Source organism: Populus nigra, chromosome 12 (genome assembly GCF_951802175.1).
Source record: "Populus nigra chromosome 12, ddPopNigr1.1, whole genome shotgun sequence".
NCBI classification, from domain to species: domain Eukaryota; kingdom Viridiplantae; phylum Streptophyta; class Magnoliopsida; order Malpighiales; family Salicaceae; genus Populus; species Populus nigra.
The window spans coordinates 1,743,202-1,770,217 of record NC_084863.1 but is presented as its reverse complement, the minus strand read 5'-3'; the positions used below and the strand labels follow the sequence as shown (position 1 = coordinate 1,770,217).

Here is a 27,016-nt window from a genome sequence, read left to right as displayed (position 1 = left end):
AAAGATTTGGTTGTTAGTCATTAGGTTAATTTTAGTTCAACAAGTTCTTTTTAAAAATATTAACTTAGGTTTAAGCTGGATCAATAAAATTATTGTAAATTTGGTTAAGAACTTGTTTATTTTTTTATTTTAAAAGAAATTAAATTTTTTTAATTTTTTTACTTTAAATTAATATTTTTATAGTGTTTTCAAATCATTTTATTCTGTTAATATAAAAATGATTTTTTAAAAATAAAATAAAAAATATTTTAATGTATTTCTGAGAAAAAAACACTTTAAATACAACTATTATCACACTCTCAAATACCTTCTAAATCAATCAGGTTAGCTAGGTTAATGTCATATTCAGTTCAACTAGAAACTCGAACAACCTTTAAATCATTAATTTTTCAAGTTAACCTAGTGGGTTTAATAACTATATAAATAGTTTAACTAGATAGATACCATATATGTTTCATGTTAAAATGTTGTTCTCTCTTTTTGAAAATGCTTTAGGATGCGGCTGATATTCAAGCCTGGAAGATTTATGCTATCCGCTACATAAATTTTGGAAGAAATTGCTCTCTCTCGCTTTCTGATCGAGTAACATTCCTGGTGGTGCTCTGACAAAAATGATGACAAAGGTAGCTCATTTTAGATTTCCCAGTAAAGGTAAAAAGTTTTCATGTTGGTTCATAGTTACTACAGTGATTAAAAAAAAATCTTGGGAGAGAAATCACTCAGTTAATGTTATGCCTTTAGATGTGATGGAGATTTGGTTTTACAAGAACTTGATTGCTATTTACTAAGCTACTTGGTCTTGATAACAACATATTAGGTAAACCCTTCTTTTATATGTTTTTTTTAATTCCAATTCACATTAATGTTTTTTTATTGAAAATTAAATGAATTATGTGTTTTTTTTTATTGAAAGTTAAATGAATACCCTTTCTTTCTAATTTTTTTTTTAATTTTTAGCTTAATTTTTTTAAAACTTTTTGTATTTCAAATTACTTTTTGTACCTCTCCCACATCCATGATCAAAGTTGTCATCACGGCCTCATCAATCAAAATCATAATTATTAAATTCTGAGGGGTGTAACTCAATTAATTAAGTTCTGGATTTGCTCTCTAGAAATCTCTAGTACAAATGCTTTAAATTTCAGAGTTACTAAAGACTTACTTAATTGTTAACTTCAAGATTTTAAGGAACTAATCGATGTACATATAAACCAATCCGGACACGGTACTAATAAAATAAAAAACCCACAAATATCATCATGAAATCTAGTATTGTCAAGTTTGTCACACCAAGAGCGATAGCACTCAAACGCAGCATAATGCACAAGAAAAACGGAAGAAAAGAAATCCATTTTTGAGGGAGAGCCATTTCAGTTTCAGCTCTGTTTACAGATTAACAAAGGTTTGCTTGCTCTCTTTTTTTTGCATAAAGAGACTCCCTTATTTAGTGTTTAAATTTATCCACTACATGTAGCTAAGCCAATTTGGCAATGGAAAGTAGTCAACCAGAGAGAGAGAGCTAGCATTTTCTATAACGATGCTTTTATATATTGTCATAGGCCATAGATTAGCCATTGTGTTAATCGATGTTCGTTAACAGCGATTTAGTTCTTCAATGTTCATCAAATATACATGGGCACTAATCAACAGAGAGACTATTTTAAGCATGGTTTTTCAGCATTTTTGTCATGGAATCATCAGGAAACCTTTCCGTATTTTCGAATTTGATGCTATATTACTCAAGGGAAGAGCATTTTCTTCTAAAATTTTTGTAACAGAGAACATAAAGAATACAAGCTTGTGTGATCATTTGAATAATTACACAGCCTAACTCTAAGAAAGAAGGAAAATGAAATTTGCTGCTGCTTTCTATCACTTCAATAAATGACAGAATAATAAAAAGATGAAAAATTGTGTGCTAAACCTTCACGCAGAAGAACTCTCATCAGCTGCACCTGTGGGTGTACTAGGTACAAATGGAACAAATCCCCGCCCGCCGAACATTGGTCTCATGAATCTGTCATCAAACTTTCTCCAAAAGTAGTGAACAGTTGTAGTGGGGTGACTTATTAGCAACCTTAAGCTACTTGCCCTTCGAGCTGGTTGATTGTTGTTGCTGTTACTTGGATCACCACTTTCAAGTAACAGTACCCCCAAGTCTTCCAGGCTTACGTTATCAGTGAAATCTGAAACCATTGGTTTTCTATGTCTTAACAGCACTGCTTCAATTAGAGGTTTCGTTACCGAACCGCAGACCTGTTTAGAAAACAGAAACCTTGTACTTCTGTGCTAAGACTATAACAAGTTCAGCAAATATAATCTTGCAATTCTTAACATGCAATGGAACTCAAGTAATAAGAGCAAATAATGTTTTCCTGTTATATCAGTAAAACACAGAACTTACAATTGTGCTGAAAAGAACAACGATTATGGTACTGGTAATCATTAGTGCAGATTCTGGGGACTTCCTCGTAGAACTTGCAAACTGTAATTGCAGAGTGCACAAATGAGAAATCCAGAAACCAAACATCATAATTTAAGTAACATGTTAAGAATTTATGACGTACTTGGTTATAAGATAAAGCAATTGTAACTGCACCTCTCATTAACCCTGCCCACCACATAATAAACTGAGATTTCAAACAGTTAGCACAGTTTGGAGTACGATGACTGCACGATAATAGCAATTGGCCAGATCATGCATGCAATAATCACCTGTTGTTTGAAATGAATTTTTGAGCTCTCTCTTTTCTGAACACAATTTAAGATATTTGCTATAGGAAAAACAAATGCTGCCCTTCCAACTAACACTAATGCAAACAATGTTGAGCTGACGGCAGCTGAAGTTCCTGCACTGAATCATTGATGTGAAACAGGTTAGAGGTGACAAATGGTGTTCGAATGAAACCCTCCAGCGATAATGAATAATTTAAGAGTAACAAGCTAGATGCATGCTGGAGCATATATATTCCAACACGCATCAGCAAGCTTAAGTTAACTACTGTGTCCTTTTTCTAGGTTAATCAACCAAGTTGTGCAAGTGCTAAATTTCCATAGACTCTCAGGCCTAAACTGTAAAGATCATGGGTAGGATTTACCTTGCCTTGCTTTCTCTCCATTTGTCAATGTCTAAGGCATCCATACCCACATATAGAAATATGAAAGTTTCTGCAATGAATGACATTGTTGCAAATGCATGCCTGAAATTATCAGCCACCGTGAAGATTATAACTTTTTCCACTGAAACTCATGATACAACTGTTAAACTAACCAAAGTTTCTGCAAGTTTAAGAGGAAAGAAAAAAGGTTTCTACTCTTACTTGGTTGTTATCCGTGAGCTTTCTGTAACATTGTGCCATGTGTAGTGCGACATTACAATGCCGCAGAAGAAAACTGTCAGAATCCCACTCAGATTTAGAAGCTGCAAGAAGAAAAATAAATTGACATTCAACCAATGATCCCATTCCAGTGGGGTATACTTATCCAAGTGGTACAAGCTCTTTGTTCTTTTCTGTTTTTTCTCTGCAGTTTACATCTTGATGAAATTAGCTCATCACAGTCCTATAAAGATGAAATTTTCGAATTTTGAGGTGAATGGTATTTTAGGATGGTTCGACAAGAAGATGATAACCCTAGCCCATCCAATTAGAAGATATAAACTCAATCCAAACTTAATCTAAGTAACAGCAGGCGAGTGGTAAGGCTACTCAGGTGAGAGGAATGAAAATGAAAATTTAGTGGCATGTATTAATCTACTAGATGAGTGATGAATAGGAAGAGAGGGAGCATGGCTATCATTCAGATGTATAGGGCATAAAACATTTTTCCCTCACTGACTTCACATCTCTTTCTTTTACCAGGAAACATTTGAAGTTTATAGTGAGTACCTCAGCTAGAAGGTATGACAAATAAGCCATAAGAATCATGAGTGCAAATTCACGATCAGTAGAATGCCTGTTGATAAGACAACAATCAAGTCAGGTTGGAATACACAAAGTCCAACATGAATAAAAGTCAGCTTAATGGCCTCTCCAAAATTGTGATCACGAATGAAACTAGAAGACTGGACTAAGCCATCTCCCTCCATTGATTTTAGACAAACCTTCTTTACTTTTTTATCTAATATTGGAAACCATCATTTTCCCTAAGAAGTTTAACAGTTTTGATTTACCTAAACTTCTTGACTTAAAACATGACCATATGCTGTGCATAGAAACTTAGATATGACGAAGGATTTGGAGAACAGAAATATAGACATATGAAAGAGGCCATTGCAATATTAGATGAAACAGAGAACTGAAAGACATTTCTCACCTTCCAAAGTAAAGTGTTTTTATGATAAAAGCACTTAAAAGACCCACCTGAAAAATTGCATTATTTCCATTTAGATCCAAACCACAAACATCATCCCTCAATTTATCAAGCAAAAAATAAGCTAGAGCCAAGAAGCTGCTACCGCTAGGCGCAATCAAAATTTGGCAGTGAAAAGACTATGATAGTTAGACTTACTGCTATACCAAGAGCAGTACTTGTGAAGAGGAGGTAAAGGAAGGTCCCTATCAATTTTAAGACTGTTAAGCCATCAATGTTGTGGAAATCCAGCGTTTGAACTGAATTGAAAAGCACAATAGAGGTAGCATCATTCACTACACCCTCCCCAAACACTATACTGTAAAGAAAGGGTGTCTCATCTTGACTGAGAACCTTGCAAAAAAAGAAGAGGCGTTAACAACATAAGGGAATTATCAAGAACAACCTTGTTTTCATCCCAACGTTTAACTTTATTTAGTGTACCTGCAATGTGCAAACTGAGTCAGTTGCTGACATTATGGCACCGATAGCTGCAGATGCAGGAAGTGGTAATTAAGATTCGCTAGTATCAACTATGATTAGTGAATTAAATTAAATTAAACAGTTGCTATAAATCACCTAGGTGATCTTTGAGACTCAGAGATTTCACACCAATTTTCCTAAAAATCCAAAAAACACCTACAAGAATCATACAAACAAAATAAGTTGGAATCTTTCTGTTATAAAAACTTGATTGTGCTGTTGCTTCTTTTTATCAATATATAAATCGGCAACATCAATTATCAGACTTGCAAAATGACAAATGTTTGAAATGGATCTTACCTAGTGATATGATGCAGAATGAAATTACTGTGCCAAATATTCCAAACAACAAGATTGTTGAAAAATTCTTGAAAAACCGCTTTTTCTTAACCTGGAATCTGGAACAAATTCTCAAATTTTAAGAAACAATAACTAGAAGGAGAGAAGAAAGAAACATGTGACTCAGGATTTTCTCAGAGACAAATATCAAACACAAACCAAAGCCTTCCTCGCAACATCAAACCAATTTCGATAAACCATCCAGAATTCATATCAAGGCAGAGAAAGAAGTCATACCCTGCATTGAAAATGATTGGAGGAAGCAAATAAAGGAAGAACAAATCCTCGCTAAACTTCAATAAATGCGAACTCGCCCCTTTCCTAATCAAAAAAACCACACCACCAGCACACAACCCCTGCAAAAAAAAAATCTACCCCATGTTACACAATCAATCAAGAACACAGAAGGGAGAAAACCCCATTATTTTTCAACCAAGAAACAATCAAGAATCAAATTGAGATACCAAAAGAAGTGCAGTGATGGACTCATTAGCCCAGCGGTTCTCTTCAAGAAGGTGACCAATAATGATACAAGCACAAAGGAGAGCAAAGAAGACACAAAGTGCTATTATGGTGCTAGTATTAAGGAATGAAGAATCTAATTCCAAAGGTAAATGTTCAAGAGAGGACATGTTTTCAGGGCTAAGGCCAAACATAGCAGCATTCGAGATTTTTGTGGCCATTTCGAAGGTTAAATGGTTTGAAGAAATTTTTAAGGAAAATGACAGTGTTAGCATAGTTTTGTTCTTCAAGATGGGAAATGGAGGGAAGAATGGTAGCTGGAGTGAGGTTTTATCTCTCTGTAAATGAGATTACTTTGAGTTTTCTGTATCCTGAAGGGTGTCACTAAATTAGCTAGCCACGTCAAATATCAAGCATCTTTGACTGTTGTGTTATATATAAGTGTAGTGGTAAGTTACAATAATACCCTTGGAGTTACTGTCATGTTGGATTCTCATTGGCGACAGTTTGTTGGCTGTATTGAACGATTGCCTGGCAGTAGTTGATATGGCCGTTGGTTGGCGCTGATGACTTTTTTTTTTTAATTGTGTATTTTTGACATCATCATTAATAATGTTCTTTCGTGTTGAATTGCCATTTTATGAAAAAATAAATTAATTAAATAACAGGAATTATTTTCTTAATTTTCATAGCACCATTGATTAGATCGTTTAAGAATAAATAATTTAATCTTAATATTAATTAATGTATCTAAAAGAGTTGGATGTTAACTCACTTTTTTTCACTGTTTATATAAGCGAGGAAAGAGCTGAATTTATTTTTATTTTTTGCATTTTGTTTGTTTCATTTCCATTTTTTTATTTTATTTTTATTTTTATCCTTTAATTTTTTTATTTTAAATTTATCTTCATAACTTATTTTAATTTATTTTTATAAAATTATTATAATTTCTAATAAATATCCTGATATTTTGTTTATGTTTAATTTTATAAATATTAATTTTTGTTATCGTATAATTAAGTAAAAGAATTCTTTTAAAAGAAAAAACTAAAAAAAGCTCTTAAACTCATGAGGTACATCACCCGAATCATGAATTTTACGAGTGAAGCTGTGAAGCATGATTAATCTATATATATCACCATTTCAATATAAAAAAAAAATCATTTGTTTTTTTTTAAATCAAACCATGTTTTGTACTAGTTTTTTGAGTTGTATCTAGACCCGTCGAGTTGACTAGATCATACATTATAATAATTTTTACATAATTTAATTTTAAACTTAAACTAAATAAGGAGTTAGGTCAAGAAATTTCAAACTTGATCTGTTGAGTTATGTTTAATAATAATATTAAATATTTTCTATGATCTTGTTATTATTTAAAAAAAAAAACAAAGATAACAAGGATAGAGAAGACATGTCTTAATGAATTTTTTATTTTAAAAATATAAAAACTTATTTTAAAATTATTTGATATATTTATTTTATATTTTCATCTAATTTTTCAACTAAATATATAAGTTTTAGACACTTGAAATCCAACAAATCAAGAGCAAAACAAAACAAATTTCAGGAGAGGAACAGATAAAGGTTGCTTCCGGTCTTAATCATCAAACTTCGAATATACATTAGCGTAGTGATTGGAAATTTGAAATACAGAGAAAGGAAGAAAAGCCTTAAAATTCACGCCGTCTGTTTTTATATTTTAAAAGTATTTTTTAAAAATTTTATTTTTTTAAATTAATATTTTTATAGTATTTTTATATTATATTGATGTACTGATATCAAAAATAATTTTTAAAAATATATAAAAATATTATTTTCATATATTTCTAAAAAAAACCATTTTAAAAAACAATCAGAACCATACTTTCAAACACCGAGTAACTGGAAACACTACAGGAGGAATGAAATTAATGACCTAACCATTTGCTTTCAAGACACATCCTTATCAAGAAAACATTATACTTTCAAGTCACGTTGTTATTAGTGCTATACATGGCAGCTTACATGCATATTTGACTAAAATTCTTCACTTGAATGATGTAGAAGCTCATTACGTAAAGCAATTGCTATCCATTTGAATTACTTGGTTAGATATATGATAGTTTGATGCAAAAGTTCAGCTAACTCAACTAGAATATCAGGTTATGCCATGCAATGTTACTCCATCTACCCGACTCATGATTCAATACAAAATCCTGATTATGGATTAGATAATTTAATTCGGATTGATCTAAATTAATTAATTTTTTTTAAATTGAGTTGTGAATTAATTGAATTAAATTAAATCAATTCTATGTTGATTTTTTCTAAAACATAATTGAGACTCAACCTGCCCAGCCAAACTAGACATGCCAGGATAATTATTGGTTTTAATTGTCTTTGTTTCTTGAATTAGCTTTTGCGTGCTAAGATTTTTTTATATCGTTTTTAAAATGTTAAATGGATAATTCATATTTGGACAAATACATTTACTGATGAGAATTATTTTTTTTAAGTTATTTGTTATATTTAAATATGAAATAATAACATAGAGATCGACCTCATAAAGTAACATTTCAAGCAAAAAATCTTTTCTTTTGCTAGCCATTTTTTTTTTTAAGAAAATGTAATTGATCACTATCTATATTCATAGGAGTAACATTAAGTCAAAATAGGATTATATATTATGTATTTATAATAAACAAATCTTTTAAGAAAAACTAATCACCAAATGAGTATTAATAATTTCTTCTAATACTTTTTTACCATGCCGCATGAACAACACCTCGTAACTTCAACCTATTAATCATTTTTGTAATTTTATTTGTTTTTGTGTTTTAAAAATATTTTAAAAAAATTAAAAATTTTTTATTTTGTTTTTTGTTTTAAATTAATATTTTTTTGATGGTTTTAGATCATTTTAATGCGATAATATCAGAAATAATTTTTTTAAAAAAATATTATTTTGATATATATTTTAATGCGAAGTTCATAATTATAAATCCTGTATAGTTTTTTTTTAAAAAAATTAAAATAATATCTTTCTTATTTTTTTTATTCTAATTTGAGTTGACCTATTAACATACTAGTTAACTTATTCAACATACTACTAGAATAATTTTAAATAAAATCAACTCATAACTTAAGTCTTGTTTTGAAAACAGTAGCGGAACCATCCAGAGTGAAGAGAAGACAATTACCCTTAATTTTTTTATTTCAAAATATTTTTTTATATTAAAATATTAATATAATAGCTTTAAAGGGTTAATTTTCTTTATTAGCTACTAATTGATCTAAACTCTTCTTTTTTTCACTATTGTCCCTGTCTCTTTTTCTTCTATAAAATTTCTCTTTTAAATCCTAAGTTATTGATTATTTAAGCAAGTAACCTCTTGTACTTTATGCTTCAGAGAAATTTTTTTTTTTTATCTTTTCTATTTGTTTCATTATTTAATTTTAGTTTTATTTCTTTATAATTAGTTATTGAAAATGTTAGGGTTTATAATAATTTATGGGTTTGTTGAATTAATGTGTATAAGTAATATTATATGCTAATGGATATGAATTGAAATGAGTTTTGATGAATTGATAAGTATTTTGCTATGAATTTCATATAAAAAATTATGGTGATGAATTTACCAGTGATTAAAAATGAAGTACGTGACAACTCAAAATATCAGGGACATAATAGATAAATTAAAAAGAAAATATTTAATATTTATATTTAATTCATTTGTATAAAACAATAAGTCAGCAAGAACAACATCAATTTGTGACAATTCTTTTAAGTTATGATTTTAAATGCTATGTATCATATATTAATATCGAATTGTTACCAAGCACTTTTCTAGTCCTTGAAAGATTTAAAAATAGATAAATGAAAGTTTGTTGTATATATTGAGAAATATATTTTTAATGAGATTAAAAATAAAATAATTATAAAACAATTTTAAAATATAAAATCTCAAAAATAACAATTATAATATAAGTTTTTTTTATTTTAAAAGTATTTTAAAATCAATTTTATTTTACTTGAATTGATACATATATTTCAAATTAAGCTCTTTATATATAATACATATTTTTATAAAATATAATATCAAATATTTATTAATAATTTTTTCTCTATGAAAAGTGGAGTGAGGTGGAGAGATTGGAGTTGTCAAATTTAATACATTATTGATAGCCATTTTTTTTTAGGTTCTTTGCATTTATGATGCCAACTACTACCGCACAAAAGTCTCCATCTAAGAATTTAGACAGCCTGTTGTGAGAAAACTGCATCAATGTGATTAACTTTTGGTAGTATGGTATTTTATGTTTTTTAAATAACTTTTCATATTAAAATATATATTAATAATATTTTTTATTTTTAAAAAATTATTTTTGATATTAGTACATCAAAACGATCCAAAACATACAAATTATATTAAACTTTAACAAAAAAAAATTAAATTTTTTGAAAACAAAGTTTACATCGTGTTCCCAAATGGTTTCTAACAAATCTCCCAGAACTTTTTTTTAAATCATGAAATGTTGGTTTATGTTTATTTGCAAGAGTGGAAAATTCTTTGGTTAAAACATAGTTATAAGACTTGATCCAAGTTGAATTAATAAAAATAATTTTATTATTTTTTTAAAAAATAACTTGAATTAACTCGAATTAATATCTTCGATAGAGAGAACTCGAGGTAAGGTCTTATAACTACCATGTGAGATAAATGTCTAGACATCATGACAATCAATAGATCATGTGGAAGCATTTCAGGAGTACAATGAAATTGAATGAGTCAAAATCAAAAGTATTCAAAATCAAAGTGAAAAGAACTCACCCAGCATCCGCTTACAGCTAATGGATTGTCGAAAATGAAGTAAAAATTGTGTTGCACTCAAAATTTTATTACAACCACATGGTTAAGAACTTTCCTAATACGAACGCGAAGGAAAAAACATCCCTCAAATCAAATCATCCTCTCTATAAGCCGTATGCTGTCGGTGAAAGTAAGCTGCTGATAGCTGACCTTTACAAATCAGAACAAATAATGGATTGCATGAAAGTGAATCTCTGTGCTCGTGGCTTGTTTAGAATGCCTCCTCAATCCACTATGCAACAGGTTCTACTGCATCAAACACAGTGTAGCGATAAGAAGAATGCCAGGACAGCTGAAAGATAGGAAAAACATATAAAGAAGTAGCTTATTTAGACTCTTAGTGTTCAATTTGTATCATGATTAAGATAATAAAACATGAGTTCTGAGCCCTGAAGATGCCAAGACATGACCATCACATAACTTGGAAGGATGAACTAACTAGTATGCGGTTTAGATCTTAGCATGACAGAGTATCAGCTGGAATTGTCATGTTACAGGAGTTAAGATTATAAACCCAAGAAAAAGAAGCCTGTAAGTCAGAGAAGCTGATATATCATTGATCTTAGGTCTCTCTACACGTCTATCATGCAATACTTTCAAGAATGTGGTTCATAATATGCCATCTGACTTGTTTTCCGAAGCACTCGATTTATGAACCTGGAAAATCAGATGCCGAGCAGATTCCTACAGAACTGTCAGTGAAATAACAGCAGACCGAAGCTTTACACCATCTTCGTCCCATTTTGACTGTGGGGCAGTTGCTCCTGCGATAATTGCCTGCATTAAAATTACAATAATAACAGCTAGTGAATTGTAAAATCTAACATATCACGATGACGGAGAATGTTCAGCGAGGCCAAAGATTAATACAAGATCAGTTATGGTTTCCACGATGGGGCACATGAGCAAGCTATATATATTGGCTTTATCCAAAGAAATCTGACAGAGTAATGAGTTAATTCCACTAAAGACATGGGCACTGCAATCAATATTCTAATTGTAAGGTGAATGTATTAACCTTTCCACTGTTGACCACAGCTACTAGTGCCGCATGCTGTTCATCTCTGCCAAATTCATAGAAGTAATAAGTCCTGAAATTAACAAACAATGGAACACATATGTCAGAAAAGTATTGTAATTATAACATCCATGATCTGGTTCAAATAAAATATCATTTCCCTGCTGACATCCTGGTTGCTTTAGATTTAGTGTAGGGGTGATGGTATTTGTGTTTAATATCCAAGTCAATGGAGAAGGAAAGATATATGCTTCTATAGCTGATAAATGCAAGGAATGAGGGTATTCGATTGGTACCATTACAACCATTACTTTGTATTTTCTAAATAGCTAATTTTTATAAACAATACAGGCTATACAGCAGTTTATTCAGTGTTATATATATATATATATATATATATATATATATATAACACTGAATAAACTAATATATTCCTGAAGGTGCCTGTTCTACTTCAATAGCATTATTTACGTATTGAAGAGCCCCAGAATCAAGCAAAGATAGATAAATTTACCTGTAACCTTCCTCTTCTTTTATTTTTAGTGTACGGGCAGAGTATAAAGTTGTCCCACCTGCCATTGCAGATAAATTAAGCTACCAGAACAAGATAGTTGAGAAGAATGCTAATCTACTTGTTTTTTCAAATGACAAATGATCAGCAGGAAAAGTGGAAACCATTTAATTTATTTTTTTTAAACCACAAGAAAATTCAATATATACAAAGGATTTTTGGTTCTAAGAATCAAAACTTCAAGAAAAACACAACTGAATGCAAAGACAGACCTGGAACAAAGAGTTTTGCAGCCTCCTTCAACGATCCCAAATCAGTAATATCTTTAGCCTGTCCATGTTAGCAAAGTACATAGTTTGTCGGAGAATTACTCTTTGAGATCTTAAAATTGGAACAATCTAAAATGAGGGAGCAGGGGGGTGGGCATTATTCATCCATTTTACTTTTCTTTCGTAATTGGAAATAAGTACAAGACTTGAAGGTTGTGAATTATAACAGCAAAAGGATAATGGAATTCACAATGAAGGAGTGATATCTGTCATCCCACCATAATGGCAACATGAAAACTCATATAGAGGTTAAGTTACAAGATAATAACCCTAGATAACCTGAAAATCATTGTAGTCTTGGATGAGATATCCTACCATGCTTAAAATCAGGGAAAATGCTGGCATTGTGCCCTGACAATAAGATGCTTAGTTGGGGGTATTAAATTATAGCAGACTTTTAATCTCGCAGATGTTTGCTATGAAATTAACTAATTTGACGAAGTAGACATGTCAAGAGTTACAATCAACAGCCTTAGTTCCAAATTTAACCATGAAAATGAACAAGGACGTTTAATGAGTCTTGCAGAGTAATACAGAAACAAACCAATACTAGAATAAAGGTGAAAGTTTGACAATTTTCACCACACAAACCTCTAAGAAGGTGATCTTCAGTTGATTGGAAGGGCGAACGACAACATTTAGAACTTCAGATCTATGTTGACAAAAAGAAAATGAAACAAAAAACTTGCGTGAACACTATGACCATTACTATAAAGTTTTATGCATTACTCCAATGGAAAGCTGAATAAATATATACATCAAAGAGAATGAACTTGCTGTAAAATAATATACCCATCAGAAGATGCAAAACGGGCTGCAAAGGTCTTTGGCTTTGCCTTATCTCCATATAAAGACAGCCCAGCACTGTAATCCTAATAACAAGATACAATAACCAAGTTGATGAAAAAACAATTCTGACATTGTGAACACATTTGACATTCAATACTCTACATTCCCTCAATCAAGATATCTAACTCTAAGAAAAACTGAATTGATTTTGAAAGTTTTACTTTCAAAGCTTACTGTATCTATCACCAATGGTGAATTTGGAGCATCCTTTATCCTTTAAAACCCACTAAACTAAAATTATATATGCCAATTCATTGCATATTGATAAAAATAACTTGTGCAAAATGTTAGCAATAATAGCCATATACCATACCCATGACTACCAACATCAATAAATAGATCTCAAGAGATTCAAACTTGAACTCAAAACAGTTAAAAACATAAGATGTATGGGTGAATAGTGAAGCCATAACAAAAATTAAGATAAACATACCTCTGGTTCCATGATGTCCTCAAATTGAGGAGGGACCCTGATGGCAAAACCATCACCATAGAACTGAAACCAAGATTTTGTATTGGCAAGGATAGAAAGAACAGATTTTAAAGGTGGAGAAGGTTCAGCTAAGGCTTGTGCAAGAGGGTGTTGAGTGGCTAAGGAAATGAGACAAAGTGAAGTAGTTTTGAAGATGAACTGTCTCTTAGAGATGGTGCTGGGGAGGCTACTGGCTTGAGGGGTTGGTTTTGGGCTATTGGGGTTTGGATTTTGTGGAGGGTTTAGAGGAGGAGGGTGGTGGTGAGGAGAGAGGGACAGGAGAATGGCCATGAGATAGTGAGTTTGGATTTCATGGTAGTAAAAAAAAAATGGAGGGAAGATAATGTGGGGTAGTGGTGGGGCTTTTATCTCTTGGATTCTCTTAACAATGGAAGGGTGTTTTGGAGATTTGGAGTAAATTTTACCAAATTATGTTATCATTCATCGTAATTGTAAGTAGTTTGATTCTCTTTCTCATTGGATTATCTCTATGATTATCTGATAATGCCACAGAAATTATATTTATCAATCCTGGATGGACCAAAGTGACCCCATAGTTTTTTTTTTTGTTATTATTGTGGGTGTCCGGGCCAGCTTGCGCGGACCCCATAGTCTTTGCATGGCTGAGTGAGAGGGGGTTATCCATTTCAGATAACAGCCAGCCAATCCAAAACAAAAGAAATCCAACCCACTCAAATTCCTTAACCAAAGAGAGACCAGAAAATGATGTAGAAAACATAATATCTCCCTCTCTGCGTCCGCCATTTCTGTTCTGTTGATCTCTCACTCTCTTTCCCATGGAAACCTTACTTTCTTTGCACTCTCTTTCTCCTCTCCACAACTCAAAACCATCCTCTTCGAAATCCCATTTGCTACCTTCTCTTCAAACAAGATCAAACTCACTCTCTTTCACCCACAAGAGCATCACTTCTAGCCTCAAAAGGCACACTTCTCAATCTTTGTCGGTGCCCAATAGCTGGTTCAGTTATGCTCAACAAGGCCTAGCTGCATTAGCTCTCTCTTTGGCACTCAACTTTAGTCCACTGTTGTACATTGGAAATGCTCAAGCATCTGAATTTGACGTGCTCAATGAAGGGCCACCAAAAGAGTCTTATATATTTGATGATGCTGGTGTGCTTAGTAGAGTGACTAAATCTGATCTGAAGCAGCTGTTATCTGATTTGGAATCAAGGAAGAACTTCAAGATCAATTTCATTACTGTTAGAAAGCTTACTGTAAGTCTTTTGGTATCATTTCTTTGTTGATTTGAATGTGTACTTAGTCTAGCAAACTATGATTATTTCCACTTTTGAAGCAAGCTTTTGATTGTTCGGAGAAATGGAACAGCAAGTAAACTGATTTGCAGACATTTGTCTTTTAGTGTTACAATCTGGGTTACATTATTGCCAAATTAATAGATGACAAGTTTAAATGCATGTGTGTTTTCCTTTAACTCTTTCATAGATGCATATAACTGAATAAATATAATGTTTGTTGCAGAGCAAAGCAGATGCTTTTGAATATGCCGACCAAGTTCTGGAGAAATGGTATCCCACTGTTGAAGAGGGCAGCAACAAGGGAATTGTTGTGCTTGTAACCAGCCAAAAGGAAGGGGCAATTACAGGGGGGCCTGCATTTATCCAAGCAGTTGGAGAAACTGTTCTTGATTCCACTGTCTCGGAGAACCTTCCTGGTAACTATGCACTTAATGTACAATTTTCAAGTCGGTGATTAGTTTCCCCAGATTTCCTTAGTTCATTGTTTTTCATGGTAGTTAGGGTGGTCTTTTTGTTCAATTTAAACAGCTTTAACAGGTCTGGTTGAAACGATATTTCATTTGAAATGGCGAGGGATGGTGGAGGGATCCTAATGAAGCTCTAACCAAAAGTTTAAGGGATCCCAAAATACAGACTGAGCTTAAGCATGATGGAGATTCTATCCTTTGTTTAGATCTCATGCACAACATTAAAATTCTTTAAGCACTTAAATTTCATTACAAAGTGATGCTTCACAATTGACTGATTTTTGAAATGAAAAATGGGAACTTCAAATCACCATTTGTCCTAAAAAGGGTTCAAGACTGCTTTAATTTTCAATACCATGGTACTCTAGAGAAGTGTAAACATCCACTCTATGCTGGTTTACACTGCTGTTGAGAAGTTATCTCTTTGAAAGATCCAAGAAAGTGAAACTACCTACAATCTTATGAAACTTATGTTGGTTTTCTGTTGATTCAGAAGGAGATGGGCCTAATTCTATTATCAAACACTAGCTGCGCACAAGCTACTGAGGTTTAGGAATCTTGAGGTCCAACTAAGTTCTGAAATGCTAACATAGTATACCATTGGATCTCAGCACAGGTGTTAAAGAGTACTGAGTTCATCCTTTGTTCCCTATTCACACATCAATTCAGACTCAACTGTTATTATAGTAGTTCTGTTTTGTTGAAATGAGATTATTTTATACAGAACATAAATTCATTGTATTTGCACATGATGCAATTGTCACAGAAGCTCAGATGTCATTAGTCTTAGAGATGAGGATGCTCAAGTTACGTGTGCTTGCTCATGTTGCAACTCTCTAACAAGCTCAAACGTCATCAATTTTAGAGCTAAGATTATAACCAGAAGATTTCTTGTCCATTTTTCATTTAACATCATGATCATAAGAACTGCAATAGTTGAGATAGAACAGTGATGCTGATGACCATGTGGTTTTCAATTGCAGTCTTGGCGACGGAAGAAAAGTACAATGAAGCGATTTATAGCAGTGCCAAGAGGTTAGTGGCTGCTATCGATGGGCTTCCAGATCCAGGCGGTCCGACGACTAAAGAAAACAAACGAGAATCCAACTTCAAAAGCAAGGAAGAGACAGAAGAGAAGAGGGGACAATTCACTCTAGTGGTTGGAGGTCTATTGGTGATTGCTTTTGTTGTTCCCATGGCGCAATACTATGCTTATGTTTCAAAGAAATAGGTCATAACCCTGTTGTTAGGCTTGTTTCTCAAATTCTTTCCTCTAGGTTTCGACAAAACCTGGTGGCACATAGTTGTACAAATGTCTGTAATGTTCTTGACGAGAAACCTGCAACCAGAGGAGAAGTACAGATTTTTGGTTTATGTTCATGAAATGTGTATAGAACCATGGTTTCATCTTATGCTCACAGTATCATATCATTTTCCTGGTGCTAATTCTACGATGAACTCTGAGAAAATAGGGTTTTGGTGTTGCAAACTGCAACATCAAGCTTTTATAGCTAAGAATCAGATCATGGAGCACCAGTCAGAACTTATTAATAATATTAGTGCTTGCATTTAATCTTCAGCTGTAAACAAATGAAATACGAATGAATAGAATAATTACAGCACAGTCAGCAAATTAGCTCCTCAGAACTTGAGATTGAGAAGGAAAGGCATTCTATCAGAGAATGGCGGATCCGAAAATTTTCCGGTGAGTATTTGTGATGAAATATACTGATTTGCTGCCTCTGAATAATGAATTCCATCCCAATTCACATACTCAGTACTATCACTGCATGCTTTGGCTGTGACACTGGTCCCATTCAAAACTTTTGTTTGCCCACAAGAAATCCTGCTGTCATAGTTTAGTGGTGGTCCTCCATATCCACAGCATGCCATTATGGGCTGCTCAAACCCTGAAAAATCATATTCACTCAGAATCTAATGTCTTTTCTTTCCTTAGACTTTTCCATCTCTTTTGATAAGAAAAAGATGAAAACTAAAAAAATTAAAAAAATCTCATAATAAAGGAACTGAGGATTACTAACCGTATCGGGAATAATTAGCAATGAGGTTGGATTTTATTGTGTAGATATCAACATATGTGATATTTGAATCAGCATATTGGCCTTGCAGCTTTTTAGTGAGAGCATGAAGCTGAAGATTTAAAAGCTTAGCTGCTTGATTATGCCCACTTACACATCCTAGCTCATCAAGCTTTGATGGATCAGTTCCGAACTTTGCAACGTTCTGAGTCAAGCAACCAAGAGGACCCGTGTTGTGGATCCAAAAATTCCTACCTCCTTGGTCATATAGTTTCTAGAGCATGAAAATAATCAGTCAGTGTTGCAGATTTCATGTTCCTTTCAATACAGGTTAGAGTCAAAAAATTTAAAGAAAAGGAAATGACAGAACTAGGATCTAACCTTGATCCCGGTTTCGAATTCGACCAAAATGTTTGGGATTGAAGCAACAATTTGATCAAATGTTTTTGAGTAAAATGCACCGGCAAGATCATTCTGGCCTATATCAAACATGTATAGACCCTTCTGAAAATAGTCTTCTGCTGGTACGTACCTATCAAATCTCTTACCTGTGACAAGGTTTGAAACATGAAAAAACTATCAATGATTCTTACACTTCTTGCCATACTTCAGGCATTAACATTTGCGTAAGAACTTTATCAAACTGAATCCACATCACCGTCAATCAAGTTTTTCTCAGAAATGGTGGCTTACAGTATGAGAGTGAGCCATGTACATACCTTTGGCCAGCAATTCGAGAACTCGAGCTTTGAATCGTAGAAACTGATTCACTTGAACTCCGAAGGAAAATGGGCTCACAGATGTTGCAGTTGCTGGAAGTATAGTTGATCCTGCAGCTGCAAAGTTGCATCCTTTCCGAAAATTCGGTACCCCAACTGAGTCCAAATATGCATTTAGGAAGGGCAGCTCCATTGCATCCACTGGAAAACACCCACCCACATGAATGAAAGAAACAAATTGCAATACTTCCTACTTGAAAACAGAGGAAACAGAGTGTGAATATTGAAAAAAAAAACTGAAAAACAAAATATTTCAAATTCTTGTACTTCTAACTGCATTGCTATTATCAATCAATTCTTGTACTTAACATTACTCCTCCTAAATATTCCTAAAAAATAAAGGCATTTAACACAAAAGGAACAATTATACAATATATCAACAAGAAAATGGGATTTATTCCCATCCTAAGTAACAGAAGAAACAGGGGAACACAGAGCAAGAAAACAGAGAAAACAGAGGGAAAGGCTTGTCTTCCTCAAAACGGAGAAAACAGGGGAATAACATAGTATAGAAACAGAGCTGACATGATACAAACTAGAAGGCATGAAAAATTTCAATGATAGTGGGAGATTTACTGAGGAAATCAATAATGAGACGGCCATCACAGTATCTCCCAGATGGTATTTGAAAGTGAATTTCCCCATAAGGTGGTCTAATGCTTTCAATGCCAGCCCCAACAAGGTTTCCAGTGTCAGAATTTGAATCCCCAAAGTTGAAAACAGCAGGAAACTTGAAGTGCACAGATTGTGCCAGTGGCAAGAAGATGGAGATTAATGCGAGAACATAGAGGAAAAAGTTTTTGGTTTCCATTGACAGGCTAGGGCTATAGAGGATGAGGATATGTCTTCACCGATGAAAGAAAAGACCAGGAGCTTTCACTCTTAAATAATAGTTACCAACCATGAAGAAATAAAAATGGTGGTGGGGCATTGTGTGCAATTCAAGAATCCTTGTACTTAATTGAAATGGACACGAGGAAAGAAAAGATTAATCATTTTGTTTGGTTCTGTGATTGTTTGATACTATTTGAGATCTAAAATTAATTTTCAGATATATTTTTTAATTTTTTTAGAGTTAATGGTTTTATTAGTTTAACCAGTCAATTAAATCAAAAATTGATTTGCTAAATTATTTAAATTTGAACGGACCAACTTTTTAAATGAATCGAAAGCAAATTCAACCTGATTCAGGCTCTCAATTGATAAATTACCAAGATGAGCGGGTTTAACCATGATCCTACTTGAATATAGCAGCATAGAAACATAGCATGACTAGATTAGCTATTGAATGTGTAAATAAAATCATATTGCATGCATAAAAATGGCAATCTTTGGCATGGTTAGAGAATAGAAAGTTTACTTAGAAAATCAACAATGAGACGGCCATCACAGAACCTTCCTGTGGGAGTTTTGAAGTAAATTTGTCCATTAGGAGGATCAAGGAGGAAGCCTAGACCAGCAGCAAGGTCACCTGTGTCAGAGTTTGAATCACCAAAATTGAACACTGCTGGGTAATTGAAATCAATTGAATTTGCAACAGATGATAGGATGGATAAAAGGGTGAAAACTTGGAGAGCAATTTTTCTGCTAGCCATGATCAGTAGTTAACTTCCCAATCCTAGAAGCTAAGAAGCTGTGTAATAATTAGAGAGGTTTGGTGCTTTTATGGGCACAAGGAATGCTTGCTTTGAGTTATGGAAAGGCAAGATAAGTGCCTCGTTGCCCCGAAAGCAAAGTTTTTCTTTTTTCTTTTTCCTTCGGATGTGTAGCATACTTTGAAGTGTTGTTTCCTTTCCTCACTATGTTACTCCAAAATGTTCTTGGGTGCACGCATAAGGCCACGACTAGTACCGAGTTAGAAACATAACTCAAGACTCAAGAATCCAAAGTAATCTCTTAGGTCCATCAAGAGGAGGGGAAAATAAGAAGGAGGGAGGGAGGGAGGGAGATTAGTGTCGGGTGGTTTGAGAGAAGGAGGAGTGTGCTAGGGTTTGTTTGGTTTAATTTAGGAGAAAAAAGAGTTGATTAAGATAGTATTTATACTTCATCAAAACTCATAAAAATCAGTGCAAAATTGTGAGTTTGCATGATTTTATTGAATTTACCAAAATCTAGTCTAATTTTACTAGTTTTCGAGTTTTTTATTTGATTTTACATACTAAATATAAATTAACTTGTAAAATTATACGATTATACAAGTTAACTTATGAGGTTAACAACCTTAATCTAAATTTATTTGATGTTTTTCTGACTTTGTCTTCAATCATATCTTTTCATCCTTCTCTTTGCTTTCAGGAATTGATAACCATTTATCTAATAAGAACTCTGAATAACACCATAGTTGTTAGAAGAGTCATGCTAGATTTCATGGATATAAATAGCATGATTGATGTTATATTTGATTAAAGAATTGATTTGAAAAAGGCCTAGGTTATCAAGTTAATCTTTGAGCTATCAAGTCAACAATATTTTATTAAAATAACAGTTTCTTGTTTTTTTTTTTTAAATGCTGACTTGTTAAGTTTATATCAAGTATAGCCAAGTCAATCAAGTCGTTAAGAACTTGATTAAGTTATATAAATTCAACCGAGTTAATATCTTATTCGATTCAATTAAAAATTTAATTTAAATTAAGTTTTGAATCTCAGGTTTCCATCATGTAAACTCAGGAGACTAGTTCAAATACAACAACTTTAAATAGTATCATTTTATCCTGAATGAAGTGGGCCCCACCATATTGGCAATGGGCAATTATTCTTGTCACGCTAGTGGCACAAAATTAGTGCCACAAATCATTTCTCACGCGAAATATTGAACAGGAAAATATGAGACTAGAGTCTGGGAACTCATGCCTCACCATATGCAGCTAAATAAGAAAACCCAAGTGCGAATTTAGGTCTGAGATTTGAAAAAGATTGCTGTTTTTGTCTTTTTAACTAAAGTAATAACAGTAATGAAGGGCTAAATTATGAATTTTCATCAACAAACCTTTACCACTCAGAGCAAAATACTTGCAGCAGTGAGCCAGTGACCAAAAAACTACAGAACAGGCTCAAAGAGGGTGGCAAATCCATCATACAATTTGGATGGATCAGAACCTATACCTATTTTATATCTTTACAGTGCGCCGTTTCTTTGATACCTTCCTTTTCTATGTTCAAAAGGATGCAAAATCAGAGCCAAAATTCATATGTTCATTACAGTATTTAGCAGAATCAGAAACTATCCTGTAAAAGTTAGCCACACGGTTTCAACTCACCATCTTGAAGGGGTAGAATGACCCAACCCATGAAAATAACAACCTGATCATTCCTGAAATCTTAAGCAGAACACCAGCATTATCGTCAGTCTCCTTGTGCATTGCATCAAACCTTTCTGCATCTGCTAGTCTTGCCTTAAGAGCCTGGTTCTCACTCTTAAGCTGCTAAGTAATATTACTGCACTTAGATGGTGTATGATGACTACTTGGACTTGAACCAAATTCCTTCAACATAATAATGGTCAATTCTGAGTACTCCAAAGTGCAGTCATGAACTGCTTTCAGGGACAAAAATGGTAAAGTTGCTTGATGTCGAAGTGAGAAATAAATCACATGATACACGAATTAAACAACTGTTCTTTCTTCATTTTCACCTTGATTTCGAAAATGTTGTTTAGGCAGCCAGAAAGCAGAGGAAAAAGTGCTGAACAGTCATTGTCTTCTACTGCCTGCTGTAATGAGGAAATTGTTTGCAAAGTAACATCTTGATAGCCTGATTCCAGCTCTTCTACTGAAGTAAGGTCAAAGATTAATCCCTCCAGTATGAATACCTCCTCAAGTAACTTCACATCTTCATCATCCAGTCTCTCCCTTAATAACAAATGGAAACTATCGTAGTACCAAAATTTAAAATCGTTCATTTTAAAGTGTCACAGCTTAATTCTCAGATTATTTAGAATTTTGTCATGTCGCAATTTACTTCTCACCTTATTTAGAATTCGGTCACATGACTCATCTTTAGTTGGGGTGATTTCTCCATGTTTTTCGGCATGTTTATCTTCTCTGCAGCCGACTATAGATGATGCCTTTATATGCTTTGCCCTGCCAACAATGTAAAATCCAAAATGAAATCAAGAGATGGAAGCACCTCAAAAGGATGCAGGGACCTAGCACTGCCATAATCAGATCATTCAGTAATTATTGAATATATAGTTTCCAATGTGGTTATCATTTAAACTAATTAACGGCATCGTTGTTCTTTCAGACAACAAGAATTTTCTAATCTAGGTGCTCATAACTTTTTTTCTTCTATACACCTCTTCTGATTTCATCATTTTCCATATGGTGGACTTTGGACTTTCATACCTTGTACCAAATCGAAGTGTAGACATTGTTTCCAATGTATTTGAAGGGCTTGGTGAGAAACAACACAGAAATGCAGTCCTGGAGTTCCCAGCCTATACGATGAGACTCAGAAGTCAATACAAATATGAGATACTTTATTGTAAGATGGATTCAGCGTCGAGAAACTAACAAGAGCATCTTGTAGAATCCGGGTAAGTTTTGAATCACCAAAAGGAATATGGCTTGATTTGGTAGCTGGACCACTTGTCAGAGAATTTATTACATTTCCTAGAGCTGATATGGATTTTGTTGATAGTCTTAGCTTCTTCAAGAACTTTTCCTTCGGCTCCAGTTTTCTCTACCTTTTCTGACCCCGCCAAGTCCACAGGAATTACTTTCCCAGTTTTCACCCTGCCAACAGTAATGAAATCTTAAAAGACTTTCACTTTAAGCAATGATCATACATATGAAAAAAGGTAATACCTCTTATCTGTAGTCTACTCTAGCTGATTAGTCAATATAAAAATACAATGACTTCAACTGCTGGCCATGTTCATTTCTGTCTACGTTAAGTGTCCCAAAAGAATCAGAAGAATTGTTGCCACTATATTCACCAAGAAAAGAGAGGCAAATGGAGTGCAGTTATTGGATTCTTTTATAAGTGAAGCATAAGCAAGAAATGGATAAATTCAAATATAGGCAAAAGAAAAGGAAAAGGATGAGTCTCTCCAACTGCTCTATATATTAACTATCCCACCCTGAGATTTCAAGCTGTTGATCAGAAGCTGTACTATTTACTGGAGTATGAAGATAGAGTAATCAAGCAACTGTGTCTTACAGATAGGCTTAGAAAAGCTTCTTCCGGGTCTGATATCCAGGAAAGGAAACTTAAAATGAAGTTGCAAGTAGTATACACACAAATTTCTTGCCACGCAAGTAAAGATAAGGCAAAAGTGAAATTTACTTAAAAACATAAACAACAGAGCGAGGACAAGGTAATTAATCTTACCTCTGTAACTCCTGATAGCAATATTTCTTGCACTTTGCTCTCCTTGATCTGTATGTTGTCCTTTGTTAAACCAAGAAGGACAGTAACTTTCAGCAGTCAAGATGCATGCATTGATCTTGGAAACCTGTGCAGAAATTAAATTTTCTATTGTATGATAGGGAATGAGCAACCCAAGATATGTAAAAGCGAATCATAATTCTGAGCAAGACTTTCTCCATGTAGATCTCTACCCAGGGGAGTCATAAAAACACGCAGAATCTATTCAGTGTGACTGTTTATCATACCGATGCAAACTGTCTCATGTAACAGGGTATTGTGAGTGTTTATCATTCCTAATTTGAAATGTTAAACGTTCCTATTCATGAGGTTTCTGATCCATGTAGGCATGACTTCCAGATTAAATTTACCAGAGCTTCACAGTACCTCCATGCTATATGTCTTCGCAGCTCCAGTCTGTTAATAAAATGCACGAAAAACTCCATAAGTTCACGGCAGAATAATAAAGACATCAGAAATCTAGCACAATGATTATGACAAACAATGTAATCTTATCGGAAACCCTGCCCTACCAATACGTATAGAATTTCATCTGCCTCTTTTTCATCAATCATAAAAATCTTATATGTTTCAAGTAACGTCGAATGGAAAATAGCAATCAACTAGCCACTTAAATTGATTTTAAAAAATGGAGATGGTCAAAGTCTTCTAGACCAATATTTTCCAGCACATTGAAATGATGTTTGAAGCACCGAGCCTAGAACATTGCCATCAGCATGCTCATGAGCATAATCACCTCTCATTACAGCTCAATTCAAATCAATTGAATACACAAAAACCACGTTAATGCATAGAAAATCCTATACACAAAACCCACATTTCTGGCAATCTGTTTGGTTTCCGGGAAAACAACGGGAAATTGAAGAAAATCTGAAATGATTCGATTTTTTTGAGAAATGAAACTCGCGTTTCCGTCTCTATCTAAAATCTCGATTTATGTTCTCGGGTGAATAATGACTAGAAAGTTTTTAAGATTAAAAAAAGGAAATTTTCCTGCGGTTTCTAGGGAACCCAAGGGAGAGGAGATTAAATAAGAAAAATACAGAGATTGGAATGATAGGCTTGCGTGAAATCATCCAACTTTCAAAGTTCATGGATAGCAGCAAGTCCTTGTAGAGCTTATCTTGATGTGATCCTGTAGGGGCACAGAGCACTCTCTCCTCTTTGCATATATATGTCTATGTGCGTGTGTCAGTCTATATGCATACAGATGTTACCTTTTTCCCTGAGAAACTCTAGTAATTGCATTTATGAAGATTATAAACAGAACTCCCCACCCTCTCCTTCTGCATGTGTGTAAACCATGTCTAAGAAACACAGGTGTTGCCTATATTTGTCAGAGTCTGTACTTTCTTTTCCAGACATATATATTCTCCAGCAAGTCATGTTTTGAGGTAACTTGTTTAATACAAGTTTCTCATACCTGAATCATGGAATGTGGTTAACGTTAGTGTATTCATACATATCTGATCTTGTTGTGGTGGTTGCTGTTGCATCCCCTTGCCATATGAGCTGACAGTTTGATTAATGGTTTGGCACAGACATTACATTTATCGGGTATTTTTCTTACTCTGGCCTCCCTTCAATGTTTGGTATCACAAAGCGCCACTATTTTTGCCTCAGATGTTTTCTTTCCTCCTTTGTAATGGGCGACAAAAGTAATTTTCTTTTGTCTTATTGAATTTCGGGCTTTGCCCAGAACTGAGTGCAGGTTGGTTCTGGTGTAGGCCTGGTTGGAATTTGTCTTTCTCAGGTAAAAGCTTCCCAGGTATGTAGTTTCAATCTCATCTCACGTCAACTATTTTAGAGAAGTGCGCTTCTATTATTGGTGTCATTCAATAAATTACATTCTATCCTAATGATTCCACCATAAATGTAGATTTGGAAGAACATGTTTGGAAGTTTATGATTACTAATCGCTTCCATGAAGAAATGTTAGAAATATGAAATGCACTTACTGTAGTTAGTTTATGCTCATCGTCACGTCTCATGGTCCTAACAACGCAATCAATGCGGCACATCCTTAGGTGTATAATACTCAACTCATTCTGTACACGGAGAAAATTGGTTTCTTGTTGATAGATTCTTGTCATCCCTTCTTCTGGTTAATAATTGTTGAGTTTGTTTTCATTAATGTGCAACAAATAGATAGATTCATTCATTGACAAATGCAAGTAATTATTAATGGACGGCATTATCTCTTATTGTAGCCATTATTGTTGAAAAAAGGCCGGAGTTGGTGATACTATTCTTGCTTATAATAAGACATCAAAAAAGAACAGCAAAGATTGAGGGAGAGAGACAGAGCTGTAAAAAAATGCTGAAAATCAAATCTAATAAATAAAAAATTTTAATTAATGATAAAAGAAAAGCAAATAACAATAATAAAAATTAAAATTAAAATTAATATAAAAATCAAATTAAATCAAATCTTAAGGGTTGAAATTAAAAAAAATTAAAAAAATATATAACAATCAAAAGTTTGAGAATTAAATTTGATATACTCAGTAAATAATATAACATTTCTAAATTTTTCATAATTTCTAAAAAGTATTTTTCATCCAAAATAAAAAAAAAAACACTTTTTTTTCCTCTGGAAATCAAGTGAATTTTTCTTTCACTTGAGATTATTTTTTATCAACCAATTTTTTTAATAATAAATAAATATAATTTTTTTTTTTAAAATACTACTTCCCATAAACAAACAAGATTTTAGAGTACTGAATAGGGTGAGCTCATGCCATAGTTTCGAGAGCCACGAGGCAAATAATACTGGTTTCGAAATCCTGTCTAATTTCGAGCAAAATCTTACGAGGTGTGTTGATCTCCTTTTCTTGTTATTCGGGTTTGCCTCTTTTTTGAATTACTGTCAGGGATAACCATTAGAAATCAGCCCTTTTATATATATATATATATATATATATATATATATATATATATATTAAGAGCACTGTGACCCTTGTCCTTATGAAAGTGGTTTAACTTTTTCGGTTTACATTTTTTGGCATCTCCGTTTTCAATTCGAGTGGCGTTTAGAGGAGTGGGTTTAGCAATTTAATATTAATATATTAGAATGATTAAAAAAAAGCAGCCAAAACAAACATAACCTTCTAAACTATTTGTGATTGAAAAAGAATATTTCAAGACCAGACCATACTATGCCTTCATGCAAAAAGGTATAGAATTATTTGTATTCAATGATTATCTGCAAAATTCTCATCTTGCATATTAATGAATGTTTGTTTTTATATTTTAAAAATATTTTAATTTAATTTATTTTTTATTTTAAATTAATATTTTTAGATCATCTCGATGTTTTAATATCAAAAATTATTTTTAAAAACTTTATTTTATTATATTTTCAAATAAAAAATAAAATTTAAAAACCAACTAAAAGC

At 33.2% G+C, this 27,016-nt stretch overlaps 4 protein-coding genes and 1 pseudogene across 11 annotated transcripts; 1 reads left to right on the top strand and 4 right to left on the bottom strand.

Annotated features, from left to right (window-relative positions):
• Positions 1–1,715: 1,715 nt before the first annotated feature.
• On the bottom strand, positions 1,716–5,971 carry LOC133669414 (sodium/hydrogen exchanger 1-like). 3 transcript variants are annotated; one of them, XM_062089536.1, is made up of 14 exons: positions 5,637–5,971; positions 5,410–5,528; positions 5,134–5,231; positions 4,930–4,989; positions 4,795–4,841; positions 4,510–4,704; positions 4,315–4,361; positions 3,888–3,954; positions 3,321–3,421; positions 3,099–3,200; positions 2,716–2,849; positions 2,568–2,611; positions 2,405–2,485; positions 1,716–2,256 (listed from the first exon to the last, which is right to left on the bottom strand). In XM_062089536.1, exons 1-14 carry the CDS (start codon positions 5,907–5,909, stop codon positions 1,927–1,929), a joined length of 1,698 nt encoding a protein of 565 aa, XP_061945520.1. In that variant the 5' UTR covers positions 5,910–5,971; the 3' UTR covers positions 1,716–1,926. The 3 variants fall into 3 exon arrangements, with proteins under 3 accessions (XP_061945520.1, XP_061945518.1, XP_061945521.1); XM_062089534.1 differs by having other exon boundaries at positions 2,568–2,630; positions 2,716–2,854; positions 5,637–5,963; XM_062089537.1 differs by lacking the exons at positions 4,930–4,989; positions 5,134–5,231; positions 5,637–5,971 and having other exon boundaries at positions 2,568–2,630; positions 2,716–2,854; positions 5,410–5,520.
• A 4,358-nt stretch (positions 5,972–10,329) lies between these two features.
• LOC133669091 (uncharacterized) lies at positions 10,330–14,027 on the bottom strand. Of its 4 annotated transcripts, none has more exons than XR_009833841.1 (8): positions 13,628–14,027; positions 13,138–13,217; positions 12,937–12,997; positions 12,289–12,346; positions 12,020–12,077; positions 11,506–11,578; positions 11,145–11,251; positions 10,330–10,736 (listed from the first exon to the last, which is right to left on the bottom strand). XR_009833841.1 is itself a non-coding variant. In XM_062089103.1 (8 exons), the coding sequence occupies exons 1-7, from the start codon at positions 13,955–13,957 to the stop codon at positions 11,172–11,174; spliced, it is 753 nt and encodes a 250-aa protein (XP_061945087.1). In that variant the 5' UTR covers positions 13,958–14,026; the 3' UTR covers positions 10,330–10,736; positions 11,145–11,171. The 4 variants fall into 4 exon arrangements, 2 of the variants coding, with proteins under 2 accessions (XP_061945087.1, XP_061945088.1); XR_009833842.1 differs by having other exon boundaries at positions 10,330–10,733; XM_062089103.1 differs by having other exon boundaries at positions 11,145–11,264; positions 13,628–14,026.
• A 313-nt stretch (positions 14,028–14,340) lies between these two features.
• LOC133670050 (UPF0603 protein At1g54780, chloroplastic-like) lies at positions 14,341–16,822 on the top strand. Of its 2 annotated transcripts, XM_062090466.1 has the most exons (4): positions 14,341–14,901; positions 15,167–15,359; positions 16,177–16,276; positions 16,394–16,547. In XM_062090466.1, the coding sequence occupies exons 1-3, from the start codon at positions 14,464–14,466 to the stop codon at positions 16,248–16,250; spliced, it is 705 nt and encodes a 234-aa protein (XP_061946450.1). In that variant the 5' UTR covers positions 14,341–14,463; the 3' UTR covers positions 16,251–16,276; positions 16,394–16,547. The 2 variants fall into 2 exon arrangements, with proteins under 2 accessions (XP_061946450.1, XP_061946449.1); XM_062090465.1 differs by lacking the exon at positions 16,177–16,276 and having other exon boundaries at positions 14,345–14,901; positions 16,394–16,822.
• Positions 16,823–16,954: 132 nt separating this feature from the next.
• LOC133670049 (GDSL esterase/lipase At1g54790-like) lies at positions 16,955–19,866 on the bottom strand. Of its 2 annotated transcripts, none has more exons than XM_062090463.1 (5): positions 19,589–19,866; positions 18,169–18,369; positions 17,831–17,997; positions 17,453–17,723; positions 16,955–17,320 (listed from the first exon to the last, which is right to left on the bottom strand). In XM_062090463.1, exons 1-5 carry the CDS (start codon positions 19,821–19,823, stop codon positions 17,052–17,054), a joined length of 1,143 nt encoding a protein of 380 aa, XP_061946447.1. In that variant the 5' UTR covers positions 19,824–19,866; the 3' UTR covers positions 16,955–17,051. The 2 variants fall into 2 exon arrangements, with proteins under 2 accessions (XP_061946447.1, XP_061946448.1); XM_062090464.1 differs by lacking the exon at positions 19,589–19,866 and adding an exon at positions 18,805–19,136.
• A 1,392-nt stretch (positions 19,867–21,258) lies between these two features.
• Positions 21,259–24,361, bottom strand: LOC133669862 (kinesin-like protein KIN-1; annotated as a pseudogene).
• Positions 24,362–27,016: the final 2,655 nt, after the last annotated feature.

Coding starts and splice junctions, on each gene's coding strand:
- LOC133670050 (XM_062090465.1), top strand. CDS start 14,464: ATGGAAACCTTACTTTCTTTGCACTCTCTTTCTCCTCTCCACAACTCA. Junction 14,902..15,166: donor TTACTGTTAGAAAGCTTACT/GTAAGTCTTTTG, acceptor TGTTTGTTGCAG/AGCAAAGCAGATGCTTTTGA. Junction 15,360..16,393: donor TGTCTCGGAGAACCTTCCTG/GTAACTATGCAC, acceptor TTTCAATTGCAG/TCTTGGCGACGGAAGAAAAG.
- LOC133670049 (XM_062090463.1), bottom strand. CDS start 19,823: ATGGCTAGCAGAAAAATTGCTCTCCAAGTTTTCACCCTTTTATCCATC. Junction 18,370..19,588: donor TCTCATTGTTGATTTTCTAA/GTAAACTTTCTA, acceptor GGTGTTTTCCAG/TGGATGCAATGGAGCTGCCC. Junction 17,321..17,452: donor TGCTAATTATTCCCGATACG/GTTAGTAATCCT, acceptor ATGATTTTTCAG/GGTTTGAGCAGCCCATAATG.
- LOC133669091 (XM_062089103.1), bottom strand. CDS start 13,957: ATGGCCATTCTCCTGTCCCTCTCTCCTCACCACCACCCTCCTCCTCTA. Junction 12,078..12,288: donor TGCAAAACTCTTTGTTCCAG/GTCTGTCTTTGC, acceptor CTGCAATGGCAG/GTGGGACAACTTTATACTCT. Junction 11,579..12,019: donor AAAGAAGAGGAAGGTTACAG/GTAAATTTATCT, acceptor TGTTAATTTCAG/GACTTATTACTTCTATGAAT.
- LOC133669414 (XM_062089534.1), bottom strand. CDS start 5,909: ATGCTAACACTGTCATTTTCCTTAAAAATTTCTTCAAACCATTTAACC. Junction 4,362..4,509: donor GTACTGCTCTTGGTATAGCA/GTAAGTCTAACT, acceptor GCAATTTTTCAG/GTGGGTCTTTTAAGTGCTTT. Junction 3,422..3,887: donor TGTCATACCTTCTAGCTGAG/GTACTCACTATA, acceptor TTCTTCTTGCAG/CTTCTAAATCTGAGTGGGAT.